Below are 10,290 nucleotides of genomic sequence, written 5' to 3' on the forward strand. Positions count from 1 at the left end.
AACTGACGTAATGCCATCTGTGGTGACACAGAGCAGTACGGCCTCCATTGTTCATGCCAAGTGTCTGGAAGAGAAAGAGGAAAGAGGGAAAAGTAAAATATGATGAATATTGGCCAGGGGGAGCAAATGATTTCACACACACACACACCTTGAATCCCCCCTTCTCTGTAACCTCCTCCCTTTCCCCTCCATCCCACAGGAACCCTGCTCTGTACAGATAAGGACAGCCTGCTGCTAATTTTACACAGGAAAGGCAGGAAATGTGAAGGAAAGACTTTGTATTTCTACAAACAACAGAGTAGCAATCCTGGCCTTGGAGACGATCCTGTATGCCACAGAGCTGAGCAGTATAGGATTCAAAAAGAGAGACAGACAGACACATAGATTGAGGGAGGAGGGTCCCTTTAACTGGGAAGAGAGAGCAGAGGACAGAACGAAAAATTAAAAAGAAGAGTAAGTGGACGAAAGAGTTGGAGGGGAGACACTGTGTCCTCTCTGTTCTCCCCTGTATCTCTGGAGGGAACTATGGCAGAAAACAGCACCCATCCTATTGTGGAGATACTGGAGTCCTTTGGATTAAGTAAGATGTTTTTCCGTCTTTATACTCTTAATAAAGCATTCTCTCTTTCTCTCTCACACACACGCACACAAACAAGTTTACTAATAATGTTACGTTGTCAACTCTGAACTTCTATGGAAACCTCTGGAGTGAAGACAATGCTATGTTGAGAACTTTTAAGAGAACTAATTTCTCATCAGAAATGCAGACAGCAGTAACTTGCAACAAAAGATATTGGCAAAAGTGGTCTGTAAAATAAAAAAAAAAAACACACACAGCCAGTGTGCAGCTTTTTCCATTCAGTCTCTCCAAATGTCATTTCCAGATGATCCTTCACTCCGATTCTGTTCACCCAGGGTGAAAATTGCATATAAATATCCACATTAGTTTATGCACAAGCCTCTAAGGAGTTTTAGTTGTCATATTCCTATTATAATATGTTGAATAGTTATGTCTTGTTGTTAAAATGGATACAATTGGTTTGATTCAATTCAATATAACTGTTTCTGTCCATTTATTCAGTTGAAAGAATAACACATAGTATGAAAGAAAATACTTCTGCACCCATCTAGAAATAATAATAATTATTATTATTATTATACATTTTTATTATTATAAACAATATTATTATTATCTAAATGTTTTATGATTATCATTATTTAGATTTATTTTATTATTATTATTTGCTATCTCAGTTACCATTCACTTTCATTGTATGGGAAAGAGCTATGTCAACATTTTTCAAGATTTCTCCTCATGTGTGTAAATTTTTGGGCGAACTATCCCTTTAAAGGAATATTCCAGGTTTAATACAAGTTAAGATGAGTTGACAGCATTTGTGGCATAATGTTGATTACCACAAAAAAATAATTTTGGCTCATATCTCTTGTAAAATTGGCTATAACTTTACATATAAAAGGTTTGTACGTGATTTTATCACACTAAAATAATGTTTACATGCATATAGTTTATGTCTTGTGGCTATACTTGTGATACACTGAGTACTTTAACATTTACAAATTAACCCCAGTTACTTCTATTGTAAGTGCCTCACTGGTTACTGTTAACTGAAATGTTTAAGTTCAATTTACTCACTCAATTTAATGTGTCATGAAGTAGATTTTACTTAAAGTTGCACTCAGTAATATTTTTCTCATTAAAAAAGTTTTACTCCTAAAGACATGTGATTTTGCAATATATGTAGGAAATCAAAACCATTCATATTGAAATGAAGACTCCAGTCATATCAGTAACATTATAAAAGCTGTTTTATTCTACATGGAGAGGATCCGCACATGGGGCTGCCATGTTAGAATCACTTTTCAGCATCAGCATTATTTCTATGCAGCAACATTTAAAATCAATAGTTTTCAGTTTCAGATGCCATTGTAGACATTTATTATTCACTGTCAGCCACGATTACTTTAATCTATTAGTGAAAGTGTCAAATAATAGGACGGTTACTGAGATTAAGCGAGTAGTATTCAGCTAGTCATGTGATTCTAACATGGCAGCCCCCATGTGCGGACCCTCTCCATGTAGAATAAAACAGCTTTTATAATGTTACTGATATGACTGGAGTCTTAATTTAAATGTGAGTGGGCACAATTTCCTACATATAGCTATTGCAAAAATACAATTAGAACCCAGATTTTGTTTTTTGTTTTAAAGAAAAGGAGGGGCAAGTCAAAATTTATTTTTGTGGTAATCAACATTATGCCACAAATGCTGCTGACTGAGAATGACTTGTATTGGACCCAGAATATTCAAGAGAAAAAATTCAAGAGAAAAATAATTGCAGTGCTGAATCATTGGGATTTCGAAGGACATTTGATGTTCTCTGCTACACCAGCCAGTGTGCTAATGTGACTGGTATATCTCTAGACAATGGAATCCTATAACAGGAAGCTTCCTAAAACTCTTATAAACAATTTTATCCAGTATAAAAAAAATATTACTATTTTTTAGTATAAGAAAACTCTGGGTGTGCCATCTGTTGTGGAATTTGACCATGGCCACTGTGAGTGTGTAATTTGGAAGCTCAGGACAGGCGTTCCAACTGACCTTCAAACATTTCCTACAATTTCTCCCAAATGATCCTAAAGCACTAAGTATTCATGTCATGGCAGTAGCATGCAGTATACACTTCTTTAACCATCTGAAATGAATTTGAGTCAGAAATGACTGGGAACCAGACATTTGATCATACTTCAATATGAATATTAATAAGAATGAGAATAGAACATTATGATAAGAATATTCATAAAGTATGTACAAGGTTTAATGCTTTTGTGAACATGTTTACTAAATTACAGAGTGCTGCTTGTGTCAAAAATATGTAGGCATAAATATTTAACATAAAATATATAAAACAATATTATCAGATGGGCCATGCAGGGACTTCTTGAAACTTATAATTATAGTTTTTCCACCCCATTATGTCTTGTTAAACATAATATACATTTTCATCATCTATAAGGTAAATCATACTTTTACATCAAACATTTTTTTTACAATATTTTATTGTAAATAATATACTCTTTAAATAAAATATACATTTTCACCATACATGATAAGGTTAACCAAATAATAGTTTTTACTGTAGCCTTTTCACAGTACTTTTCTGTTAAAATTATTAAATTTTTTTCAACGTTGGATCCTTTCTTTCACTCTCTTCTTCTCTCTCTCTAGGGGATGTGATCCTGGCCTTCAGTCTTTCTATGGTTGTTGGTTTGCTGTTGGGTGCTATGGTCTATGTGACTTTGACCTGGATGTCCCGCCGTCGGGCCTCAGCCACTATAACCCGTCTGCCGGTCCACCAGTCCCGTTCCACCACCCGGTCTTCCTCACCCCGCTCTTGGCCTGGCTTCAGTCGATATAGCAGTGGTTATGACCGCCGAAGCAACAACAGTCTGGCTAGTGCTGCCTTCACCTTCCATCGGCAAACCTCTTCCTCACCAACAGATTATGGTGACTCACCAGGCCGCAAATCTAGCTTCCGGGCCTCTACCTTTCATCCTCTTCTCCAGTGTAGCCAGATTGCTCGTGAGGCAGAGGAGGGTGCCCAGGGCAGCCTGCCACGGACACCCACTCTCACTACAAGCCCTGGGGCAGCTGGTTTCAACAGCACTGTCAGTTCCATGGTTACTCCACCCAGGGCCAGAACCAGACCGGATTCCTTCTGGGGCAACAGCAATCTAATGGGCTTCCATGCTGGCCAAACCCCACCACCTGCCTATGAGAGCATCATACGAGCCTATCAGGAGACAACCACATGAACACTAAAGTGTTGGGAGAAAATAAATATATACGTATACTTGGACTACAAAATTGGACAACTGTTCTCAGTTGAGATATGGACGTCCTAAACTCTAATCAAACATGGACAGTTTTCCAAAGCTTTTATTATGTGTTCTAACATTTGTTTTATGTGTGTTGATGTGTGTATGTGTATATTTCTGTTTGTGCATAAGTGTGCAAGCTTAACCTGAAACTCATATTTCAGAGTGTATGAGACAGAGAAGAGCAAAAGAGATAAAGTGTGGGAGAAAGAAAGGCAGAGATATTAAGGTTCAGGGTGATAAATGTTAGGATAATCCTTGTGAGACCATTGTACAGATGTTAAAGCACAACATGTCTTTTCATGCAAATTCCTAAACGTATAGTTATTGTAAACAATAATTTAAAATGTATTAAATGCACCAAACTCATTAGATTGTGTATTTATTGTTTTGTGTTCTGGAACTCTAGTCTTTAAGAACCATTATACTGTATGCATTTTTTCAGCACAGTTGTCCTCATTGGAATAAACGTAACAAAGTGAAAAGCAATTGCAAAATGCTTTTTTGCTGTTTGTTTGAACATAATTAAATGCTGATTTTGTGGTTTACTTTCATCTTAATAGAAAATCTGCATGATACACATACCATTAATTTATCATATTCTGAGAGATAAACATACCAATAATCTGTCCATGACAGCAGTTATTAAGAAACGAACAAACCAAGGACAAAAACAAGATGTTCCTGAGGTATTTAAAAGAGGTTTTGGAGCACACACATCCTGGAAGTGACCTGACATCCTTCAGATTCATGAGTAGATTTCCCTTTACAAGAGGAAGGAATTCTCTCACCAGGTTGAAATGTATGCTAAGAAATCAACACTTCATGTAGACACTGATGTGCCAGCTGCAAAGGACAGACATACAGCCAACAGACAGACAGACATGTAGGTAGGTAGATAGACAGACAGACAGACAGATAGATACAATAGATAGAAGACAGACAAAGAGACAGCCAAACAGATACAGTAGACAGACAAACATATCCAGAAGACAGACAGACAAATAGATAGATTTTTATGTTTGGTAACTTCTTATGAAGTTTGAATTTCATTTTCTACTTCTAAAAAAAAATGAAATAGTTGATTATTGCGGTCGTCGTGTTTCTGTATCTTGTTACTGTTGCCAGTAAAGCAAGGTGATGTTGTCTAGTTGACTATATAGTAACAGCAAGCAATAAGCTTCCCTTGTGGAAAGGTTCTGGATGTCATGTGATACATGATGAAGCATATGTTCATAAAAAGATCAAAATGTGAAATGCAAATTTTACTAATTTTATTTAAGTACCATATCCATCAGATTTGTAAGTAAACGGTACTATGTTAACTTAAATGTTTAAGATAAATTTACTCACTTTAATGTGTCATGAAGTACTCAGTACCCTTACGAAACTAAAATATATGTGAATATTTTGTAAAAGATAATGTGATATATTAAATAATTCATTTTAATATATGGGAATCTAGTGCTTATATTTTTCAATATATGCAAGAACCATGTATGGCTATATATTGATACATGCAAAATATATATATAGCAATAACAGGACAAAAACTGTACTACATTTTTACATGTCATAGCTTTATTGAAATACTCAAATAATTTCTCTTTCATTAGTTAATGCATGGGTTTTCAGCATTAAATGTCTCAAAAAAATAATCCCAAAATGCCTACAAAGGTCCCCGATTCTTTACAGATTTAGGTAAATAAAGACATAAATGTAAATTTAATGACAGATTTGCTTTCCACATAGTATTTCAAACTGTTGGACAAAATCTACAACCATTATTTTGTTTTTATAAATTTATCTCACACACATGCACGCGATATGGCCCTACATCAGCACTGCTGTGATTAGGCCGCAGGCCGAGTGCTGTAGGTAATTACAGCAGTGCTGATGTAGCACGATTGCGAGTGTGATATTGCTTATATACAACAGTTCAATGAACAAGAACATTCTCATCAAAATGTCACTTTAGAACTAGTATCACGCCTTGTGCTGTTTCTAACAAATCATTGGATAAACAAGGATAGATGGCTGGATGTGTGTGTGAGAGTGTGTCTGTGTGTGTGTGTGTGTGTGTGTGTGTGTGAGAGAGAGAGAGAGAGAGAGAGAGAGAGAGAGAGAGAGAGAGAGAGAGAGAGAGAGAGAGAGTGAGAGAGAGCGTGTGTGTGCATGTGCGATCACCTGTATGTATAAAAATAAAATACAAAAAAATCAGAAGAGTTCATCATTAATAAGACAATACAAAAAGCGGCTTTAGAATACAATGTATTGTTTACTACCATATTATTGAACATAAACCAATCATTGGCATACAGTTTACAGTAATCCATTTCACAAGTGAATTTGTCAATTAGTTGGATATTTATTATGAGGGCTTGTTTAAGGACCCGTCAATGAACAGCTGCATCAGACATTTTTTTATTACGCTTGTGTAGCGTCTTGAATGCGTTGTGTAATAAACATAAAATGTTTAGGTCACTGTGTCAAGTTATATATAGTTTAATACTTAGAACACATCTTGAGATCCTTTAGTTCAGATTTGCGCTCCATCAAGTGTTTTGAACGCAAGAACGTAATGCATGTTTGTGTTGTTCTGCTGCTCATGGATGTTTTTCTTCACTATATAAACTGCGCATTGCCATGCAGTAGAAATTTCACTTACTGCCCTCTGGAGTAAACAGGTGGTACTAAAAGCTTGCATTTCTCAGGAATGTTCCATATTACGGTCGGGGGGCATTGCGATTAATGTAATTTTTTTAACACATAATTTTTGTCAAATTAATCACACTGAATTAACACGTTAAATCAACAGCCCTAATATATATACAGTACATACATATATATATATATATATATATATATATATATATATATTTACATACTTGGATATATATTTCAGTATAAATTTAGCTCAAAATTGTGCACATATATATGTATTTTAAAACACATATATATGTGCCTTATAAAACCTGGCAAACGTGCATGGAGAAGCCCAGGTAGCGGCAGTGCATATGTCCACCAACGAAACTCCTCTAAAAACAGCCCATGAAGATGAGATGGCCCAAGTGGAATGGCAAGTTAGCCCCCGGGGCAATGGTTGCCTTGCTGCCTTGTAAGCCAGTGTAATAGTTTCCACTATCCAGTTTGACAACCTCTGCTTCGACATTGGAGTACCTTTCTTCACACCACCATAGCAGACAAATAACTGGTCTGACTGTCTAAATTGAGCAGTAGTGTTCACATAACACTTCAAGGCACGAACTGGACACAAAAGTTGAGCACTTGAATCAGACCCTGAAGAAGTCTGAAAAGAGACCAGTTCAATGTGCTGGTTAATGAACTGAGGAAGAAGGACTTTTGGAAGAAAAGAAGGATTGGGTCGTAGGACCACCCCGGAGTCATCCGGTAACCAACGCAAGCACGATTCGCTAACTCGTTTCACAGAAGCAATAGCCAACAAAAAGGCAGTCTTCAAGGTTAACCATTTCAAGTCAATGCTTTGCAAGGGCTCAAACTGGGATGAGCAAAGGAATGCAAGCAGGAGTGGCAAATCCCACATGGGAAAGTGAGGATTCCGAGCAGGCTTAAGACAGAGTGCACCCTTCAGAAAACTGCAGACAAGATTGTGAGATCCAAGAGAAGATCCACCAATTGGAACATGATATGCAGAAATCGCAGCGACATACACTTTCAACATGGAAGCCACATTGCCCTCCTCCAGTAAATGTTGAAGAAAGCTTAAGATGCTTGGAATGTCACACGTTGCAGGATCGAGCCCCTGCTTCTCACACCATGCAGAAAAAAGCCTACGATGGGCAGCATAAATCTGTTGTGTGGAATAAGCCCTCGCATTGGAGATTGTGTGAATAACTGCAGGATTACAATGTTCCAGAGAAGGCTTTAACCCAATGGCCAAACCCAAAGCTGCAGGCGAGCTGGAAGAAGGTGCCAGACGCTCGCCTCCAGCTGGGAGAGGAGGTACTTCCTGGGGGGCTTCCATGGATTGCCTGACAGAAGTCTTATCAACATAGGAAACCATGGTCTGGTTGGCCATCGCGGTGCTGCGAGTAGCACTCTGTGCTTGCACAGGGAGATCCTGTGTAACGCCTCCCATAACAGAGGGATAGGTGGGAACACATATAGTAGGCAGTTCGGCCATTCGTGAGACAGTGCATCCTGGTCCAAGGGGCTGGACACTTCTGTCTTTGCGAACCATAGATGACAGTGAGTGGTCATCTCCAAAGCAAAAAGATCCACCTTTGCTCTTCCAAATCATAGCCAGATTTCCTGCACAACATCTGGATGAATTCTCCATTCTCCTGGATGTACTCAATCCCTGGAAAGAGCATCCACTGTCTGGTTGCATGCTCCTGAAATATGAGCTGCCCTCAGTGAAGCGAGTCACGGCTGGCACCATGTCCGGATCTCGTGCGTAAGCTGTAGAGACTTGCAGGATTTCGTGCCGCCCTGGTGGTTTAGATGGAACACTGTTGAGGTATTGTCGGACTGAACGAGAACATGGCGGCCTGCCAGGACTGGCATGAAATACTTTAAAGCCATGAACACTGCATGTAGTTCCAGCAGGTTGATATGTTCTGTGGCCTGGGTTGGTGTCCAGCGCCCGCAAATACCCCTCTGGTTCCATGTTGCCCCCCACCCTGTGAGGGAAGCATCGGTCGTGACCAACTCCCGTAGAGAGGGAACAACACCCAGGGGCACTCCGGTCTTCAACAACTCTACCTGCCTCCACCACCTTAACGCCCATAAGCAACGGTAATAAATTTTAATCAGTTGATGGCGATGTCTGGTGGGATCTAGTTGCAAACTGTTGTTCCACAACTGAAGTGGTCTGAGGTGGAGTAAACCCAGGGGAATCACCACTGTAGCAGCGGTTAACATCCCTATTAGTCGTAGGACACAGGTGAAAGGACACCCGGGTGAAAGCGAGCCAAGGGTTGTAGAATGTTCGTCACATGTTCTTGAGACAGGGAGGCAGACATTAGGCAGGAATTCAGGGTTATTCCTATGAACGTAGTGGTCTGTGTTGGACTCGTTCAGAGAAAAACCCAACTTCTGCACATGTCTCAAAAGCAGTCTGGAGTCTTGCACAGTCTGCTGTTTTGTGGGGACACAAAGAATCCAGTCGTCCAGGTAAGGCATAATACGCATACCTCTCATCCAAAGAGGAGACAGAGCTGCGCTCACACACCTTGTGAAGACACGAGGAGCAAGAGAAGGACCGAAAGGTAGAACCTTGAACTGGTAGGCTTGATTCAGGAAACTGTGGAGCAATGGAACAGCAATTGGGATGTGAAAGTATATATCTTTCAGGTCGACACTTACAAACCAATCGTCTGCTGCCACAGACCGAAGAACGTCGGCTGTGCGAAGCATTCGAAAAGGAAGGACCTTCAGGAACAAATTCAGATGCCTCAAATCGAGAATTGGGCAGAAACCACCGTCCTTCTTTGGAACAAGAAAATATGTTGAATAGAACCCCCTCCCTAAACGAGGGGACGAACTTCTTCAATGGCTCCCTTCTGTAACAGTGAACGAATTTCCAGAGAGAGGGCCATTGAACATACTGCATCTTTGACAACCGTAGGAACGATTCTTGAAAATCTGGGAGGCCGGTGTCGAAACTGTCCCTGCTTGGGCAAGCCACACTTGGCGGCGGGCTGCCAGAAGCGTGGCTGCATGACTATCCAGCTCGCGGGTTACATGGCCTATTGCCAAAAGAGCCGTTTGCAGAAACTGTGAAACTGAGGAACAACATTTGCTGGTTCTAGCGTACTGGTAGCAGCAAGTAGCAACTGACAGATTGTGTTTTCTGCACTAGTTATGTAGGCAAAAGTCTTGTATGCCTTTTTTAGTAATGAATCTGTGCGACCACGTTGCGCACTGGGACATTGCACATTCCCTCGTAGGGCCTCATCAGGAGACACCACCAAAGCTACAACAGGCTGCTCTATTTCTGGAGCATGACACACCCCGATGGAATCTGCTTCAGCCACAGATGCTAATGTCCGAGCAATCTTTGAGCGCTGTTTTGGTGGACTAGAACCTGTGAGGGCATTTGTGAATTCATCCACAAAATCTTTACATAGTGGCTTTGGCAAAAGAAGGCGCAGCTGTGGCCTGCCTGAAAAAGACAATGGTTTGGGCAGATTGGACAGGTGACTCATCAAGTCCTAGAAGAGCAAGTGCCATTCGAAGCACAGCCAAAGTATCATCAGAAGAGGGCTGGGCCTGTCCAGATGACTGAACTGAACCCCCACTAGACCCCTCCGCTGCTGGAAAACCAGTGAAAACATCCTGAGGTGATGGTTGTGCCGCAACATCCACAGCATTCCCATGATCATGAAAAAAAGAATCCGAAGCAAT

At 40.0% G+C, this 10,290-nt stretch overlaps 1 protein-coding gene across 1 annotated transcript; it reads left to right on the plus strand.

Moving 5' to 3' along the window:
- Positions 1-270: 270 nt before the first annotated feature.
- LOC127621678 (myc target protein 1 homolog) lies at positions 271-4,416 on the plus strand. Its single transcript, XM_052095390.1, has 2 exons — positions 271-580; positions 3,251-4,416. The coding sequence occupies exons 1-2, from the start codon at positions 526-528 to the stop codon at positions 3,835-3,837; spliced, it is 642 nt and encodes a 213-aa protein (XP_051951350.1). The 5' UTR covers positions 271-525; the 3' UTR covers positions 3,838-4,416.
- The last annotated feature ends 5,874 nt before the right edge of the window (positions 4,417-10,290 follow it).

This window comes from Xyrauchen texanus, chromosome 28 (genome assembly GCF_025860055.1).
Source record: "Xyrauchen texanus isolate HMW12.3.18 chromosome 28, RBS_HiC_50CHRs, whole genome shotgun sequence".
Classification (NCBI taxonomy): domain Eukaryota; kingdom Metazoa; phylum Chordata; class Actinopteri; order Cypriniformes; family Catostomidae; genus Xyrauchen; species Xyrauchen texanus.